The sequence below is a fragment of the Mustela nigripes genome, chromosome 12 (assembly GCF_022355385.1).
Source record: "Mustela nigripes isolate SB6536 chromosome 12, MUSNIG.SB6536, whole genome shotgun sequence".
NCBI classification, from domain to species: Eukaryota; Metazoa; Chordata; class Mammalia; order Carnivora; family Mustelidae; genus Mustela; species Mustela nigripes.
The window spans coordinates 78,718,270-78,738,925 of record NC_081568.1 but is presented as its reverse complement, the minus strand read 5'-3'; the positions used below and the strand labels follow the sequence as shown (position 1 = coordinate 78,738,925).

The following is a 20,656-nucleotide window of genomic DNA, read 5'->3' as shown; positions in this document are numbered from 1 at the left end:
ATAAATAGGTGTTCAATAAAGCTGGTACATATGAAGGAAAATTAGTGTCTTTTTTAAAGATTTTATTTATTTATTTGACAGAGATACAAGTAGGCAGAGAGGCAGGCAGAGAGGAGGAAGCAGGCTCCCTGCTGAGCAGAGAGCCCGATGTGGGACTCCATTCCAGGTCACTGGGATCATGACCTGAGCCAAAGGCAGAGGCTTTAATCCACTGAGCCACCCAGGTGCCTCAGAAAATTAGTATTTTAATCACACCGTAATTCCTTGAATGTTTTCTTTTCTTCTAAAACCAACCAAATGGGGGTACCTGGGTGGTTTAGTTGGTTGCGTGTCTCCCTTTGGCTTGGGTCGTGGTCCCATTGTCCTGGGGTCCTGGAATCAAGCCCTGGGTTGGACTCCCTGTTCAGTGGAGAATCTGCTTCTCCCTCTCCCTCTGTAATGCCCCCACCCTGCCATGCTCTCTTTCTCTCTCAAATGGAGAAATAAAATCTTCTTTTTTTCTTTTTTAAAGATTTTATTTATTTGACAGAGAGAGATCACAAGTAGGCAGAGAGGCAGGCAGAGAGAGAGGAGGAAGCAGGCTCCCTGCTGAGCAGAGAGCCCGATGTGGGACTGGATCCCAGGACCCTGAGATCATGACCTGAGCCGAAGGCAGCGGCTTTACCCACTGAGCCACCCAGGCACCCCGAGAAATAAAATCTTAAAGGAAAAAAAAAGTTAAAAATAAATAAATAATAACAACCAAATAGTACATCCAAGAAATGGCACAGTCTACATTAAAAACCCAGTAAAGTCGTGCTCGCTTCGGCAGCACATATACTAAAAACCCAGTAAAGTCAATGTCCAGATACCAAAAGTGAAAGACGTGCCTAGAAGCCAGGAACGAGCACAGACTACAGCCTGCTTGGCTCTGCTAGCCTCGTGAGCAACCACAGCTCCCTCAGGCTGAGAAGTTCCAAAAGCTATGCCTGCTTATTACTATATTATTATTAGGCCCGGGGTAGAGCAAACTACGGCAGAGATTATGGACGGGAAAAGGTATTCAAGTGAATCTGCCTTAACTTAGATTTGATCATGAAGTCCCCTTCTCCCTCAAGAACAATGTGAGCTAAGAAAGAGAGATACATTAAGCATCTCATATCTTTCCCTCCATCCCACCATCACAGAATGTTCCATTATACAAGTGTTTAACTGCTAGATTAATTTAACATCACTCAATGGAACAAGTAAGGCCATGCCTGGTATCGGATAAAGGACTCAACAGTAAAGGTGACTGGTGTGTTTAACCTAAGTCTGTAGTTTACCAAAGAAAAGGCAACCAAAAGAATTAAATGCAATTTTAATTCTTCACTTAAAGATTAAACACACACAATTACTTCTTATCCCTTCCAAAGCCATCTTAAACCATAAACGTCAGTACGGGGTTTTTTGTTTTTCAGATTTTATTTATTTATTTGAGAGCAAGTGAATGAGAGAGAGACCAAGCCCCAGAGCAGGGGAGGGGATAGAGGGAGAAACAGACTCCCCACTGAGCAGGGACCCCCCCCCCCGCAACCCCCCCCATATGTGACCAGATCCGGGGACTCTGGGATCATGACCTGAGCAGAAGTAGATGCTTAACTGACCGAGCACCCAGGTTTTTAATTTTAAGGCAAAAAAACTATAGAGCCAAGCACCAGGACAGGAAGCAGCAGTAAAATCCTGAAAGCCTGGAGCAGGATGACAGGTGTCAACTACCACAGCTGACCCAAGAAAACTGAAGCCTGAACCAGAAAGCAGAAAAGCAACCTGTTTTGCCCTATATCTTCAAAAGGCTCAAGTGGTAGCAGCAGGTACTGGTTAAGTAAGAATGACAATGAGATTTAAAAGCAGAAAGGTTGCTGATGTAGCCAGAAATACACAGCTCCTAAGATCCCCATCAGAAGACTAGAGATTTCTTATCTGGAGAGTGTAAAACAGAGTTTTGGGCTGGAGACACGGAGTTTAGGAGAAAGGGTAGCATATCAGAAACAAGTGATTAAGAGAGAGGTTTATCGGGGCACCTGGGTGGCTCAGTGGGTTAAAGCCTCTGCCTTCGGCTCAGGTCATGATCCCAGGGTCCTGGAATGAGCCCCACATCACGCTCTCTGCTCAGCAGGCAGCCTGCTCTTACCACCCCCCTAACCCCCTGCTGCCTGCCTCTCTGCCTACTTGTGATCTCTGTCTGTCAAATAAATAAAATCTTAAAAAAAAAAGACTGAAAGATTGTACATGACTGACCTGCCTGGGTGGCTCAGTTGGTTAATTATCTGCCTTCAGCTCAGATCATGATCCAGCCCCGCATTTAACCCACATCAGGCTCCCTCCCTCAGTGGAGGAGGGGCTGCTTCTCCCTCTGCCATTTACCCCCTGGTTTGTACTCTCTGGCTCTCTCGGTCCAATAAATAAATAAAATCTTTTTAAAAAAGAGAGAGAGAGAGGTTTATGTACTCCATTTTGAGATCTCCCAGCCTTCTTCCTCCCATTCAGCTCCCTTCTTACCAGCAGCCAGGCCTATTCTGTGGGGGAAATGGAGCAACCCAAGAGAAGAGACCTAAAGACACTCTCACTCAAAGCAAGAGCCTAGTCAGGTTCAACAAGAAACTCCATCAAGTATACTGAGCTTCTGAACTGCTTTACTGATTATGCACTCTGAACCAAGCAGGTGAAGACCACCACACACCTAATGAAAGCTTCTAACAGTCGCAGAAGACCAAAACAAAGAGAATAGATGCAATGTGGAGGAAACAAGTAGGCAGGAGGATGAAAACTTAGAAGAAAGGAAAAAGTTTTCAATAATTTCAGAGAAGAGAGAAAAACATCAGAACCATGAAACAAGGATGGTGTGTTATAAAGAAAAAAAGAGAAGGGGAGATTAGAGTTTTTGAACATTAAAACTAACAGATTAAACTTTTATCAAAGAGCTAGAATCTAATACTGAGAAATCTCAGAGCGCCTGGCTGGCTCAGTGGGAAGAGCACAGAACTCTTAATCTCGGGGTCATAAATTTGAGCCCCCGTTAGGCAGAGATTATGTAAATAAATAAATGTTTTTTTAAAAAATTTTAAAATTGAGAAATCTCATAGAAAGTAGAAAAAAAAAGAGATGAAAAATATGAGGCTAAAAAACATTTTAAAGAATCAGTACCCCTCGTCCCGGGAAACGGGGCGCGGCCGGAAAGGGGGCCGCCCCCTCGCCCGTCACGCAACGCACGTTCGTGGGGAACCTGGTGCTAAACCATTCGTAGACGACCTGCTTCTGGGTCGGGGTTTCGTACGTAGCAGAGCAGCTCCCTCGCTGCGATCTATTGAAAGTCAGCCCTCGACACAAGGGTTTGTAAGAGCAATGTGAGGATACAAAGATTTTAAAATAAAAGATAGTAATAAAAAATTTTTTAAATAAATAAAAAAAAAAAGAAAAAGAATCAGTACAAGTAGGTATAGATCCAAAGAGGAAAAAAAAAAAAGCAGAGAAAAATCAAACAAAAACTTTTAATTTTTTTCTTTTCAAAATTTTATTTAAGCTCCAGTTAGTTAATATATAGTGCAATGTTGGTTTCAGGAGTAGTTCTCATAAGTGCCCTCCTAATGTCCATCCCTCCCCTCACTTACCTCCGTCACCCCTCAGTTTGTTCTCTTATTATCATTAAAAGTCTCTTATCGTTTCAAAAAAAAAAAGGAACCACTTAAAATTTCTCTCTCCTCCCCACATATGTTCATCTCTTTAATTTCTTAAACTCCACATATGAGTGAAATCATACAGTATCTGTCTTTCTCTGATTGACTTATTTCGCTTAGCATAATACACTCTAGTTCCATTGATGTCTTCGCAAATGGCAAGATTTCACTCTTTTTGATGTTTGAGTAATACTGCACTGTGTGTGTACACCACACCTTCTTTATCCATTCATTATCCATTTCATACTATTTCCATAGTATGAAAATAAAAACTTTTTTTTTTAAAGATTTTATTTATTTATTTGACAGACAGAGATCACAAGTAGGCAGGCAGGCAGGCAGGAGAAGGGGAGAAAGCAGATGCCTGATGCGGGGTTTGATCCCAGGACCCCAGGATCGTGACCTGAGCCAAAGGCAGAGACTTAACCCACTGTGCCGCCCAGGCACCTGGAAACAAAACCTTTTTAAATTTACTAGAACTGACAGATATGGGTGTCCAGACCAAAAGGACTCTCTGAATGCCTGGCACAATGGATGAAAGTAATCTCAAGATACAACACAGTGAAATGTAGAATAGTAGCAGGGACAAAAAGAAGCTCCTAAAAACTTCCAAGAGTATGAGACAGAGAGCTACAAAAAGCAGACCCCATCTGAAGAATCAGACATCAAAACTGGCTTCATGTTCTAAGAGCACAACAGTGTAACTCAGAAGGCAACGGAGTAAATGCCTTCAAAATTCTAAAGGAAAATGTTTCTGGACCAAAAGTCTAAGTGAGAAGGTAACATAAGAGTCTTCACTATGGTAACTGCTGTGAAGTGTGTAAACCTGGTGATTCACAGACCTGAACCCCTGGGGCTAATAATACATTATATGTTAATAAAAAAATAAAAAATTTTAAAAAAAAGTCTTCAATGTACAAAGTCTCAAAAAACAGAGGCAGGGGGTTTAACTTCCCATGCATTCTTCCTCAGAAGGATACTGAAGGCTATGTTCTAGGAATATGAGGCAATAAACCAAGGAGAAAACTGAATCAAAGAAAGGGGCTTCAATTAAAAACCCTGGGAAAGGAACCTCCCGGGATGATAGCTGAACAGCAGACCTTGGGAGCAATCTTCTAAAATGGGTCAAAAGGCCAGGAAAGACCCCTTCCCACCCTCGATGATATCAATAAAATACCTGATATATCTGAATATATTTTTAAAAAAACTATGAGGTAGTACTAGTTTTAAGAGCCTGAGGATGAATTGGTGTTACTAGCAATATATGATATGTACACAGAAATTAAGTAAACAAAAAATAATTACTCTTTAAAATTTATTTTAATTCCAGTACAGTTAACATACAGTGTAATATTAGTTTCAGGTGTACAATATGGTAACTCAACACTTCCATATATGACCTCATACTTGTCACAGTGCACGCTTTAATCCCCATCACCTATTTTACCTAATTCCCTACCCTCAAAATAATTATTAACTTCATGGAAAACAAAGTACAATTAAGGCAAGGACAAGAAACCACAGGACACCAAATATCTCAGCTGTGAACAGTATTTATTACTTTCAATTACTATAAATCCTGACTATTGATCTAACCACATAACGGATACAATTATATCAGAAAAGTGAAGAGACAGACTAAGAGTATATGCAGCTAGGTAGGGAGGTAAAAGACAAATCCGTACACTCCATAGTGGTAAAGTCAATTTTTTTCCAACGACAAAAACTGAAAAATCAAGACATAGCACACTATAAAATGTTCTTTAGCTACAAGGGTAACAACAAAAAAGCAAAAGAAACAGCTAAAAGAGCTAAGAAGCAGGCAAGTAAACAGACTACTGTTTTTAGTAATAAGCCTGTAAGGTTTATTTGACTCTAACCTATATGCATGTATAATTTTGATATAAAAACTGAACTACACGTTAAAAAAAAAAAATACCTGATTATAAAATGTGTCGTAAAAGAGGAATCTCACTGTGCTCAGGGGAAACTGACCCAATTGGAGGGGGGAGATTACTGAAACTCCCCTTAGGACAGACTACCTAAACTAAGAAGGGGGCTAGGAGGGAGAAAGCATTCCTGGGAGATGGACATAGGGGGACAAGGCCTCCAGACCAGAGAGGGTGATGTGCTCTAGGCCCTGGCCCTGACACATGTCTCCTGTTGGAAACAAGTCATAAGAGTTCACCCTTCCCCCAAATTCTTCTCTCCCTCACTATCTTGCTCATCCTTCAAGACCAAGCTATTCATCTTCTCAAAAGCTTCCTACCTGGAACCAGGTGAGCTCTTCCATCTTAAAATTATGTCTTTTCAATTACCGTATGATCGGGATGCCTGGGTGGTTCAGTCGGTTAGACGGCTGCCTTCAGCTCAGGTCATGATCCCAGAGTCCTGGGATCGAATCCCGCATTGGGTTCCTTTCTCAACAGGGAGCCTGCTTCTCTCTCTGCCTCTGCCTGCCAGTCTGCCTGCATGCTCTCTCTCTGACAAATAAATAAATAAAATCTTTAAAAACAAATTATCATATGATCTCCTGATATGAGGAATTTGAGAGGCAGAGTGGGGGGTTTAGCAGGTAGGGAAGGAAAAAAATAAAACAAGATGGGATCGGGAGGGAGAGAAACCATAAGAGACTCTTAATCTCACAAAACAAACTGAGGGTTGGGGGTGGGGATAGGGAGAGGGTGGTTGGATTATAGACACTGGAGAAGATATGTGCTATGGTGAGTACTATGAAGTATGTAAGACTAACAATTCACAGACCTGTACTCCTGGGGCTAATAATACATTTTATGTTAATAAAATGTTTTTTAAAAATGTATCTTTTATCTGCGATCTCTTTCTCTGAATTAATATAATTCATGTTACATCAAGACCATAAAACATTTTCTTGAATCACTCAATAGGCAAAAATATAGAGAAGAAAATAAAAACCACCAATCCAATCTTTCAAATAGCCTTCTAGACTTTTGAGTGAATACAAATAACTGAATAACCTTTTCACTAACTGCATGGTGGAATTTTCCTTCATTAAATAACCTATTATAATAACACTGCAGTATCTGAAAGTCAGTCTTAATTTTTTAAAGTAAAAAAAAAAAAGTTCCTTTCTCAGAAGTATCTACAGCATTAACCAGGGACAATTAAATAATAAAGCAATCTGCTAAGAGAAATGCAAAATCAGTGTTAGAAGGCATGCCCCAGTAATTGTTGAGACCTTTTAAACACAATCACAGATTCTTACTTTACTATTTCACTGAAATAGGAAATTAAACTTAAAATGGCATTTGGATTATATCAAACCTGATACATGAAAAGATATTTTAACCTTCCAAATAATAGCTGATGCTAATATAATAAGCCAATGATTACCTTTCATGACCCCCATAAACCTTCTCCCTTTCTACTCAGCTGGTCATCTGAAAGTTGTCACTGAAAGGTGGCAAGATGGCTGTGAAACTCACAAGATCACATAACTCTTATCACCTCACTTAGCTACCTAAAATGAAACCAGGCCAAAAGGTCTAAGAGAATTAATGCTGCCTATCCTCACATTTATGACTGAGTAGAACTGATTTTAAGTACAGTTTAAAATGCTACATTTGGGGGGTACCTGGGTGGCTCAGGGGGTTAAGCCTCTGCCTTCGGCTCGGGTCATGATCTCAGGGTTCTGGAATGGAGCCCCACATCGGGCTCTCTGCTCAGCAGAGAGCCTGCTTCCTCCTCTCTCTCTGCCTACCTGTCTGCCTACTTGTGATCTCTGTCAAATAAATAAATAAAATCTTAAAAAAAAAAAATGCTACATCTGGGGCACCTGGGTGGCTCAGTGGGTTAAAGCCTCTGCCTTTGGCTCAGGTCATGATCCCAGGTCATGATCAAGTCCCACATCCGGCTCTCTGCTCAGCGGGGAACCTGCTTCCTCCTCTCTGTCTGCCTGCCTCTCTGCCTACTTGTGATCTCTGCCTATCAAATAAATAAATAAGTAAAATCTTGAAAAATATATATTAAAAAATAATAATAAAAAAATAAAATGCTACATCTGAAAATTCAATTCGGCCATAGGAGGACAAACCATTGAAAAGAATCTAGTACCACCCATCAATCATGTATAAGACCCTCAATTGCAGATTACCCTCAAATCATACTTCTTACTCTGTTTCAAGAGTTATATGAGAATTTCAGTTACATGATAATTTCATGCAGATTACCCTCAAATCATACTTCTTACTCTGTTTCAAGAGTTACATGAGAATTTCAAAACTTGTGAAAATCCAACTACTAAAAAGCAGTTAATAAGAATACTAGAGCTCAAAGAGCCAGCTTTAAAAAAAAAAAAAAAGCTACAAAACTTCTAAAATTACTATTTTCTCACTTTCACAAGGACTTTATTACAACATCTAATCAGGGGCACCTGGCTGGTCCAGATGATACAGCGTGTAACTCAAGATCTTGGGGTTTTGAGTTCCAGTCCCACATTGGGTACGGAGGTTACTTAAAAATAAAAATCTTTAAAAACAAATAAACAAAAAGTCATCTAACCAGTTATAGTCCAGCTTCTGTCATGAAGTAATAAAATTATGTGACAGTGGATGATCATTTTATAGTGAACCTAAAACTGCTCTAAAAAAATAAAGTTCATTTGGGTGCCTGGGTGGCTCAGTTGGTTAAGCATCCTACTCTTGATTTCAGATCGGATCCCATGATCTGAGGGTCATGGGATAAAGCTCCATGTCAGGCTCTGTGCTTGGTGTGGAGCCTGCTTGGGATTCTCTTTCCCTCTGCCCCCACTCCTACCCCCCAAAAAAGTACATTTGAAAAAGTTGTAATTATTTTTTTTGAAGATTTTATTTACTTATTTGACAGAGAGACAGCACAAGCAGGCAGAGTGAGAGAGAGAAGTAGTCTCCCTGCTGAGCAAGGAGCCTGATGTGGGACTTGATCCCAGGATCATGACCTGAGCCACCCAGGCATCACGATAAAGTTGCAATTATTGATTACTTTTCCTGATTTCTAAAAGCATTATTAATTTTTTCCTATAATATAAAATGTTTGACGCTGATGATGATAAGGGAAAGACTTAAAACTAGTACTGAAAAATTACAAAATAGTATTCTGTCCTCAGTGACCCATTTTTTTGAAAATATACTATTAAAAAGATATTTTCTATATTCTTGAACAATGCGTAATTTCTTTTATCTTTTAGCATACATTCACCATCTATATTTACTGACATCACTTTTAAAAATTATTCATCATGAAAGAAGTTTGCTAAATCATGAAGAGAATGCCATCTCTTCAGATCAAAGCCACAAGCTTCTACATACAAAAACAATTATAAAGTTGGAAGGAATCAAAATGATATAGTCTAACTACTTCATTTTACAAAAGAAAAAATAAGGCTAGAAAGAGGTTAAAATTCTCACCCACAGTCACATAAACTCTTGCTTCATGACAGAAGATGGACTATTACTGATTACATGGGGTTTTTTTAAATTTTTTAAAAAGATTTTATTTATTTATTTGACAGACAGAGATCACAAGTAGGCAGTGAGGCAGGCAGAGAGAGAGAGAGAGAGGAGGAAGCAGGCTCCCCGCTGAGCAGAGCGCCCTACACGGGACTCAATCCCACGACCCTAGAATCATGACCTGAGCCAAAGGCAGAGGCTCAACCCACTGAGCCACCCAGATGCCCCCTGATTAGATGTTTTAATAAAGTCCTTTTACATTCTCCTGAATCAGTCTCTATGTCCAAAGTGAACCTTCCAGATAGTGAGGCCTACACTACAAGCTTCAAACTGCTTATTGGGACACCTGGCTGGCTCAGGTGGTAGAGCATGCAACTCTTGATCTCAGGGTCATGAGTTTGAGCCCCATGCTGGGGATAGATTACTGTACAAAACAAAACAAACCCTGCTTATTAACACAAAGTTGTATGAAAAGTTTGGATGCTATAAAATAAAACTCCTAAAACAAAAGCTTCAAAATACTAAGAACACCATATTCCTGATAGCCTAGTCCATAAAATTTCAGCTAAATTTCACAAGGACATAATAAGTTAAAAATAATTTATTAACAAGCACCTGGGAGGCTTAGTTGCTTAAGCGACTGCCTTTGGCTGAGGTCTCGATCCTGGAGTCCTGGGACAGAGTCCCTAATCTGGTCTCTCTACTCAGCAGGGAGTCTGCTTCTCCCTCTGACCCTCCTTTCTTGTGCGCTCTCTCTCTTCTCACTCAAATAAATAAAATCTTTAAAAAAAAAATAATTTAACAAAATAAATTGCAAAACAAGCACATAATTCTACAGAGAAAGAACTGTGAGGTTAAAGTGACTTGGATTTTACAAACCATAAGAGACTCTTAATTTCAGGAAACAAACTGAGGGTTGCTGGAGGGGTGGGGGGTGGCAGGGATGATGTGGTTGGGTTATGGACATTGCAGAGGGTATGTGCTATGAGGAGTGCTGTGAATTGTGTAAGACTAATGATTCACAGACCTGTACCCCTGGGGCAAATAATACATTACATGTTAATTTTTTTAAAAAGGGACTTGGGTTTTTACTAATAGTACTTTCAATTTTTATAGCACTGTATTTCATTGTTAATCAGACCCTCATGTTTGAGGTGAATGTGAACAATAAATATATGGGTGTTATTTTATACTATCCCTGCAACTTTTAAGTTGAAACTTTAACAAACAAGAAAGTTTGTAAGAAATTTTTTAAAAAGCAAAACATGATTATTAACAGCAACTTTGGGGGTAAAAAAGAGAAATCACTCCAACCATTCTTCTTAACAATCTAACTACTGCTAAGTTTCAAACAACTCCACTAAAGAAGGTGAGGAGAAAGGTGCTAACCTAAGCAACTTTGGAAAACAGTACAATCTGTAAGACTAAAAGCAAAAGAAACTGTGTAAATGTCTTATCCTCTAGTTGATAAAAGTGTTTCCTACAGAGGTGTAGGGTAACAATTCTGACACCACTACACATGTGTATTAGAACTGAAGAATTAAGTAAATGGATGGTGGGTGGTGGGAGAAAGGATTCTCACTGCTGAAGTGGGAGCTTCCAGAAAGGCAAGGTAGTAGGCTAGAGTTATCCATGTAGTAATGGGTCCGAGTTGGTTAGTTTAATACAGATACAAGTGATTACATATAGAAATGCTTACAGATGGGTACACCCACCTGTATTTCTTTACTCTGTTAACTTAGAAGGCCTAGAAGCAGTGTCTTCCTAGTAGCAACGTGCGCAGATCTTGGTTTCTAGTATCATTGTTCAAAAAAAAGGAGCAAGGCTCCTTGGAGAAATAGCTGATTCCACGACGGCGCAGGAAATATACACGATGAGCCTTGTGCCAAAAGTGCGTGCTTCAAAAAACCCAAAATGATGGAATCCTGTCAGAGGGACACAAGTGCCAAATGAAAGAGTTCCACTGGCCAAAAGTGCAAAAATCTGAGCCACAAAATAAATGAGAACGGGATTATAACCCAAAGAATAAAATAAATGAGTCCATCCTGGTACCACTGAATAAATAAATTCACAGGAAGAGACAACTATCCCATGCAGAAAAATTCTGAGTAATTTATGTTGATACCCTGCCCTCCACAAGGTGGAGCATAACTCTTTAATTTTTAAGTGTATATTGTACATAGATAGTGCCTTCCTTCCAAAGAGCTCAGTACAAAGGGGGGGGAGGGTAATTTTACAGTAGAAAAACATCACAAATACTACTTCAACCAGGTGATTAAGGTCAACATCAACAGTGTTACATTGGTTGTACGCTTTCCTGTATGATGTGTTGGAAATGGCACTTTACTTCTGTGGTCTTCCTCACTAAAACCAACAACCCCAATATGATCATGAAAAAAGATTCAGACAAATCCAACTGACTGTATGAGCAGAGGAATGATGGGTAAATCTACTGCAATCAGTTCACAATATATGTAAATTAAACCACAATGCTGTAAGCCTTAAACTTATTCAGTGATGTATGTCAATTATTTCTCAATAAAACTGCAAACACACAAAAAAATCCCAATTTGAGGGACAGTCTATAAACACCTGATCAAAACTCCTCAAAACTAGGGTGCCTGGGTGGCTCAGTGGGTTAAGCTGCTGCCTTCGGCTCAGGTCATGATCTCAAAGAGTCCTGGGATGGAGCCCCGCTTCGGGCTATCTGCTCAGCAGGGAGCCTGTTTCCTCCTCTCTCCCTGCCTGCCTCTCTGCCTGCTTGAGATCTCTCTCTGTCAAATAAATAAATAAAATCTTTAAAAAAAAAAAACAAAAACTTAAAACTGTCAAGGTCATCGAAAACAAGGAAAATGTGAGAAACTATTACAGCCAAGAAGACCCTAAAGTAACATGACAACCAAATGTTAGGTGGTAACCTATATGGGATTGTGGAACACAAAAAAGGACATAAGATTAAAAGACAAAAATCTGGGGTGCCTGGGTGGCTCAGTGGGTTAAAGCCTGTGCCTTTGAGTGATGATGCAACATGTGGGCTTAAGTGGGTAGGAGAAGAATAAATGAAACAAGATGGGATTGGGAGGGAGACAAACCATAAGTGACTCTTAATCTCACAAAACAAACTGAGGGTTGCTGGGGGGAAGGGGGTCGCGAGAAGGGGGGTGGGGTTATGGATACTGAGGAGGGTATGTGCTTTGGTGAGTGCTGTGAAGTGTGTAAACCTGGCGATTCACAGACTTGTACCCCTGGGGATAAAAATATGTGTTTATAATAAATAAAAAATTAAAAAATAAAAAAAAAAAAAAAAGCCTGTGCCTTTGGCACAGGTCATGGTCCCAGGGTCCTGGGATCAAGCCCCACATCGGGCTCTCTGCTCAGCGGGAGCGTTTCCCCCTCTCTCTCTCTGCCTGCCTCTCTGACTACTTGTGATCTCTGTCAAATAAATAAATAAAATCTTTTAAAAAAAAAGTTGTATTAAAAAAATTAAAACAAAAATGTGAATAAAGTATGGAGTTTAGTTAATAATAAAGTATCAGTACTGGTTCATTAGTATCATAAATGTTTCATGCTAATGTAAGATGTTAACAGAGAAAACTGGATCTGGAGAATACAGAAACTACTATCTTCTCAATGTTTCTGAAAGTTTAATAATGTTACAAATATTAAAGGTTATTTTTAAATATTAAAAGGAAAGGGAAAAAAATTATTAAGGCCTGAAGAATGCACACCAACTTGAGCACTTAAACCTGAGAAGAGACTGGAAAGGAAGGGAAATCAAGCTTTCCTTTACAAGTATACTGTTTTGACTTGAATATATGAAGAGTATCTGTATACTAATGCCTAACAAGAAATGTTTAATTTTAGATGTCACATTTAAGCACTAAATAATAAATAAAATCAAACTGTTATTAAACAGAAATTGTTCCCTAAACCTGTGTATTTCTTTTCATAAACTATCCAACTTCCAGAAAAACCTCCAAATCACATTCAAGCATCTCATTATCTAGTAACTGATATGTGAATTAAAAGAAAAAAAGGCAATATCCAATTGCTAAGGAAGATAAGAAACATACATGTGAAAGGAACTGTTTCAATCAGTAAGAAAATATTTGACCAGAAACATTCTTAAATTTGAACAGTACTGAGACCCAGTATGTATAACTTTTAATAAACTGTTTTATTCAAGGAGACAAATGAGTCATCCTAATTTCAACAGCAGGAAGTGCTAAATGATGCCTAATAACACTCACTTTATTACTACACTTGGTGAAGGTGAAACAACACATCCTGCACTTCTATCTAGACAGCCACTAGAATCAACTACAACTGGATTATGTAAAGCTCAAAATTCAATGTATGGTATTTACCAACAGCCTATATTGGCAAAAATAATTTGAGAACAAAGGTAAGACATCAATCTTATTATCAGCATCAATCTCCAAACTGTTAGAAGCTGCTTTATCTAAATTGGGCACCATCCACTACGAGAATATGTTCTACTAAACATATGTACTCATTTTTTTTAAGAATTTATTTATTTGAAATAGACAGTAAGCGATGGAGGGAGAGGGGGGAGAGAGACGGAGAGAGAGAGTGCGCGCACAAGAAAGGGGTAGGGGTAGCGGGAGAGGAAGAAGCAGGCTCTCCACTATCAGGGAGCCCAACAGGGCACTGGGTCCCAGGATCCTTAAGCCACTGAGCCATCCAGGTGCCCCATAAATAGCTGTACTTGTTCAAAGACAACACAAAAGTAAATTCTTAAGAAACCAAAGTAATTATTTTAAAGCCCTAAGGACAGATAAATCAGAAGATGGCACTTGGGGCACGTGGGTGGCTCAGTGGGTTAAGCCTCTGCCTTCCGCTCAGGTCATGATCTCAGGGTCCTGGGATCGAGCCCCATTATCAGGCTCTCTGCTCAGCAAAGAGCCTGCCTCTCCCTCTCTCTTTCTGCCTGCCTCTCTGTCTGCTTGTGATCTCTCTGTCAAATAAACAAATAAAATCTTAAAAAAAAAAAAGATGGCACTTGAACCTCTTCAAGCCTTTCCTTTTTTTTTATTTGTAAGAATACAAAGTCACTCTCACAGAAGGATTTATTTTATAATGTAATTTTATGTAAAGTGATGTGACATAATCAGTATCTAGCAGAAAGTAATTTGAAGTTATGAGCAGGCAAACCAGTGGGTGGCATCAGCTGAGATGATGCCAGGATTTCCTCAACTGGGCATTAGTCTCTACCCCAACTAAGAAGTTCTGCCCTGTTTTCAGTGCAAAGAGAGCATGATAAAACCAACTAAATCTCCCCTAACAAGTGGTCACCAGTAGGAACAGGCAAGAAAATTAATGGATCAGCAAGAATCCAATCACTGCTACAAAAAACAGTCACTGCTTACCAAGAGGGAGTCAAAAAAGAATCACAGTTGCAGATCTACAGCTCCTGACACTCACAAATTCTGTTTCCATATTCATAACAGCTTATAAAAGGGTTCTCATGATTTATTTCTTATGTAATACTAAGTGCTTTTAACATCTTATAGAGTTACACACAAAAATATTTATGGATGTAGTAACATGATTTTTTTTTTTTAAGATTTTTTATGTTTTATTTGCTGAGATCACAAGTAGGCAGAGAGACAGGCAGAAACAGAAGGGGAAGCAGGCTTCCCACTGAACAGAGAGCCCCATGCGGGGCTCGATCCCAGGACCCTGGGATCACGACCTGAGCCAAAGGCAGAGGCTTTAACCTACTGAGCCACCAAGGCGCCCCAGGATGTAATAACATGATTTCTAAGACTTGCTTCAAAATAATGGTGGGAAGTATAAATGAAACAACATTACCCATTTGTTGATCACTGTTGAAGCTGAGTGATGAGTATTTTTGATGAATTATACCATATTTTAGTATACACTTGGAATTTTCATAGTAAAAAGTTGAAAATGTAAATAAATACTAAGAAATGACTCTACTCCTACAACTCAACAAAAAGCAAAGAACCCAATTCAAAAATGGGTAAAGGACTTGAACATTCATTTCTCCAAAGAAGATTTACAGATGACCAATAAGCACATGAACAAATTCGCAATATCACTAATCATTAGGGAAATGTAAATCAAAACCACAATGAGCTACAACTTCATGCCCATTAGGATGGCTTTATCAAAAAATAACAAGTGTTGATGAGGATGTTAAAAACTGAAACTCTTACCCACCCACCCCCTGCAAAACTGGAACTCTTACCCACTGCTGGTAGGAATAGAAAGTAGTATAGGTACTATGGAAAAGTATTTTTTTAATCAAAACATTTTAAGGGCGCCTGGGTGGCTCAGTTGTTAAGTCTGCCTTTGGCTCAGGTTGTGATTCCAGGGTACTGGGATTGAGCCCCACATCAGGCTCCCTGCTCGGCGGAGAGCCTCCTTCTCCCTCTCCCACTCTCCCTGCTTGTGTTCCCTCTCTCACTGTCTCTGTCAAATAAAAAAAAAATTTTTTTTAATTTTTAAAAAATTTTAAAAAACAGTACCACATGAAGCAGCAATTTTACTTCTGAGTAAAAAGAACTGAAAGCTGGGACTCAAAAGACACACGTACACCCATATTCACAGCAGCATTATTCACACTGGTCAAGGGGCAGAAGCACCCCAACTGTGTGCATCAATGTATGAATGGATAAACAAACTTAGAATTCTGACACAGGGTACAACATGGATAAAGCCGGAGGATATGAAGCTAAGTGAAATAAGCCAGTCACAAAAGGACAAATACTACATAATTCCACTTACATGAAGTATTAGAGTAATCAAATTCATAGAAAATAGAACAATGGTTGTAGGTCTGGGAAAGAGGGGAGATTGTTTATTTGGTATGGAGTTTCAGCTGGAGAAGATAAAAAAGCTCTGTACATTGATGGCAGTGTTTGCCCAACAATGTGAATGTATTTAATGCCATTGAACTGTACTCTTAAAAATGGTCAAAATGGTAAATTATATATATTATTTTACCACGATTTTTTTAAAGTTTTTAAAAAATACAATTCTACCCATCTCAGTATTTTTGGAAAAACTTTCTTTGATCATTGGACATATAGGCCAAAAATACAGCAAAATAACCTTAAAATCTTGATGTAACATTCTAAGGGACACTCTAAGATATAATTACTTTTTAAACTAAAAAAAAAAAAACCACATGGGCACTTTTCGCCCCTTCCTCCAGGATCGTGACTTCATTTAACACTTTAGCATGAACATGGTTTGGCCTGGCAAAGATGAAATTCTTTCCCTGATCTATCAAAACCTTCCTCTAGAATCCTGAGAGAATTTATCCAAAAAGGTATCATTCCCAAAGCAGCTCTACAATGTCATCAGACCGCATTACAAACTTACTAGTGATGCTTACAAATGGGCAACTTCCTTAGCAGCCAGTAAGCCTAGAACTAAACATTCTGCAGTCTATTTGTAAGCCTACATGGCAGTGTCATTGTTGCCTCCTTAGATTAGATTCCAAATCCAAAGATCTGAAAACATTTCAGGAAGTATTTGGCGAAATTCCTAAAACAGACAAACATACATTCCACTGAGGCAAAGAGGGCTTAGAACGAACAGAAATAAATGTCTTCAGAGAGAGCTACGTATTACAAATTTCATGACACTGGACCTCTCTACACCTTTCTGAAGCTTCTGAAGGCTTGGATATACAATCTCACCTTCAAAATGCAAAAAGGGCAAAAAACAAAACAAAACAACAACCACAGGGAACCTCTGAGACTAGGCTTCCTGTGCGATCTGTCATAATGCTAAATTCAAGTTGTGCACACACTGCACTACCAATAAAAAAACCATAAAGGCAAACTTGTGTTTGTATTTAGTAAAGAATCATACAGTCTTTCATTGCATTTATTTTACTACAGAACCAGCTCTATGTGATTAACCAGATCAAACAGAAGTCAGAACTACCTTTTGTCACAACCAAAGTATCATCCTCCTATCAAGTTGCCTGGACAATTCGCTGATATTCTATAATGCAAAAGCCTTTTAAATATGTATACTCTCTGACCAATTGTTTCCACATCTGAAAATTTATACTAAGGAAAAGAGATGAAGATGTATGTAAATGATATATGTAAAATGTATGTAAACTTCAGTGAAGAAAAAAAATTATGAACATACTTAGTGACGAAAAGGCAACTGACTTGAACTATAGTACAACCACAGTTACATGCTATGCAGACATGAAAATAATAACCTACCTTATACAGCTATATTGTTTACCTCTGTACATACATGTGAACAAATACACATACACAAATGCACATGTGTGAGAACAAGATACACATGGGCATAGTGGGTGTGTAAACATACATATGTACACATATGCACCAAATGTGTACAAATAACCAGAGGCCCATGGAATGGTACATGTGTACAAAGATGTGCCTGTATATGTATGTATGAGAAAATACATAGGCACATATATCTCTGTTAATGCATATGCCTATATTTGGAACGTGAGCCTGTGTTTTAAGTAGGTGAGTGTGTATTTATCCTTGTAATCACTACTTAGAGGCTGTGACCTTGAGTAAGCTAATGATCCTCTTGGACTCTTGACTTTGTCATCTATACAGTAATACCAAACCCTGCCTCATGGGGGTTTTATGAGGATTAATGAAATAATGGATATAAAGCACTTAGTACCGTGATTGGCACATAGTAAATGCTCAGTCAATATTAGCTTTCCTTATCTGTACCCATGTATACTAACTTATAATTACGTATATTTACATACCTATAAGTCCACAAAGATACACATCAAAATATTAACTTTGGTTACCTATGAGTCATAGATTTTTCCCCCCATGTTTTTTGGAGGTTATTTCTAAAACACAATGATTTTTAAAAATAAAAATGACCTGTCCCTGACATACCTCAACTCTGCTTTTTAAAAACTATTAACTAACTACTTCACGAAGGAATACATAGTTTCAATACTCCACCAAATTTTTTGTATTCCAGCAATATGTCAGCATTACCTGATAGCTCAAGAAGATGGCAGTACAAAGAAAGCCATAGCTTTTTGCTTGTTTGCCTTATCCGAAGCAGGATGAAAAGAATGAATCAGATCACAGTGTGGGGTATGTGTGGTTTCTGAACACTGCGAAGAGAGTTAAGTGACTTAAGTGACACCTGTCATTTGTGTTTTACTAAAGCAGGGAGGAACCTAGAGTCTGGCCAAGGTCATACAAAAAAGCATGTGCCAGACCCCAGGCTGTGAGAGATCTGAGGACTAGACTGCATTGCCACAGTTTGGGTGTGTTTATGAAACCAAGAAGCTAAATTCTTAACCAGTCATTTCAGAAGTCCACTGGAGAAGAGAGGAAATTACAACACAGGCCTGATGACAGCAAAACAAACTGGTAACTGGCTGTACTGGGTTAATCTAAATGTTTTAATCATACTGCTTTTCCTTATTTCTAAAATAAAAACTTTAGCTCATCAATGATAGGACACTTAAATTTCATAAAAGCACGCCTGACATATGTATAAAAATTCTATCAAAAACGTCTGAAAGGACAAAACGCTAGCTGTTATCTGCGGTTCCAATCAACACCAGTTCCCATCTGGCTTAATTCCCACAATTATGATGTATTAAGTTAAATACCACTAAACCCCCTGCAGATTGTCTCTGAATTTCCGAGGGGAACCCAGCTACAGACACAGGCAAGTAAAACAAGCACCTCTTTTCCCCAGGGCCTCAATTTATAAATTATAACCGGGATAATACTCCTATACATTTCCTCCCCAGCCATGCTATTAAATCTCCTTAAACGTCATTTCCAAGCTTTTAAAACACACACCGAGGCACACGCCCTGCAAGCTCGACATTTTGGGGCATCGCCCCAATTAAACATCGCCTTTCCCAAACCTACTGCAAACTGCGGACTTGCCTCTCGTCTCATTTTTTTGACTTCTGTCTTAAAACGGAGGCGAGGTGGATGGGTTTCGACAAACAGATTAGGCTTTGAAACCCGGAGCAATCCTCTCGTCGCGGGGAGCTGTCGGCCGCAGTAGCAGCGATTTTAATCTTTTCTCTCCACCTCGTTTCCTTTCCCACCTCCTGCTTGCCTTTTTCGCCCCCCGCCCCCTTTCCAATGACATCAAACCAAAAGCGGAGCAAGAAAAACTGAATGCCCCCGGGTCGCTGACTCCCGAGGGTGGCGCCTTCTGCCTCGGGGACCCGCCGCCGCGGGAACTGCGGGAAACGCTGCGGGGTAAAGGTTTTCCGCCGCCCCAGTGCCGCCCCAGGTCGCGGAGGGATGGGCCGGGCCCGCGGCGGCCTCGAATCTGAGCGCGGGGCTCGCCCGGCCCGGCCCGCCCCGCCCGCCCAGGCCCCGCGCGGCCTGTCCAGCCGCGGCGTCGCGTCCGCCACCGGCTGGGCCAGAGACGCGCGAAGCGGCCAGCAGGGCAGGGTCGGGGGCCCGGGGCCAGAGGCCGGGGGGCGGGACTCTGCGCTGCTCACCTGCTGGTACCGGCTGCCGCAGGCCGGCTCCACCGCCGCCAGCGCCGCCAACGCCAACGCCATGGCGCAGCCGGCCGCAGGGAAGGAATGCGAGCGAGCGAGCTAAAGGGGCGCGGGCGCTGCGGCCTGGGAGCCCCGGGAGACCGAGGGAGACGCGCCTCGGGTGGGTCTCGATGGCCGCCGCCGATTCCAGGCAAGCCGCTCTCCTCGGGCCGTGCGCGCCGCCGCCGTCGCCGTCGCCGCCGCCGCCAAGGCTCCGACGCGGCCCCTGGGGAGGAGGCGGAGACGCGGACGACGACGCTGCGCTGCCGCCCCGCCCTCGACTCGCGCCGCGCCGCGCCGCCCGGCCAGGCCTCGCCCCGCGCCGCGCCTAGAGTCCCGCGGAGCCGCCGCCCGGGGTGGGGTCGGCCGCTCGTCCGCCCTGCGGCCCGGGGCTGCGGCCCGGGGCCTGAAGCCTTCCGCGGAGAGGCCGCTGAAAACGAATTACCCACTGAGGAGCACCTCATGAAAGAAAGCTTTGAGCTTTCTACGTGTGTTCTCTTCTAACCCTCGTCTCACACCCCGACCTAGGGGCCACTGCCCCATCTAAGAGGTCGTTGGCGCGCAGGGAGGTTGACAGCCTGGCACGGCAGCGATCTGCTCCCTGGTACCTGCTGCCCGATCTCGGTTCTTTTCCGGGTCCCTTCTTGTCTGCGGTCTTCGTGGATCAGGGGTCTGTCGACCGCAGGGCAGAGGCCAAATACCGTCCAGTGGCAGTGGAAAGTGTAAGAAATTCACGTTTTGTTGTCCATGCCGTTCCCATTTGTTGAGCACGGCTCATAAATCCTCTTACCTGCTATTCGGCCATTACAGAAAAGTTTCCTAACCTACATCCTCCAGAACTCCTTAGATCTCAAACAAACCCTAGGATGGATAATAATAATAGCATCTTCCTTTTAAAACAGCCTTCAGTACTTTAACACCCTCATCTGTAGATAAAGACATGCTATTTT

General features: G+C 41.0%; 1 protein-coding gene across 1 annotated transcript in view; it reads right to left on the bottom strand.

Moving 5' to 3' along the window:
- The window catches only part of NDFIP1 (Nedd4 family interacting protein 1), a 56,184-nt gene extending 36,435 nt beyond the window's left edge, over nucleotides 1-19,749 (bottom strand). The window contains exon 1 of the mRNA XM_059417809.1: nucleotides 19,665-19,749. Within this exon, the coding sequence (XP_059273792.1) occupies nucleotides 19,665-19,727 (63 nt within the window). The 5' untranslated portion in view covers nucleotides 19,728-19,749. The remainder of the gene's footprint in view (nucleotides 1-19,664) is intronic.
- Between the last annotated feature and the right edge of the window lie 907 nt (nucleotides 19,750-20,656).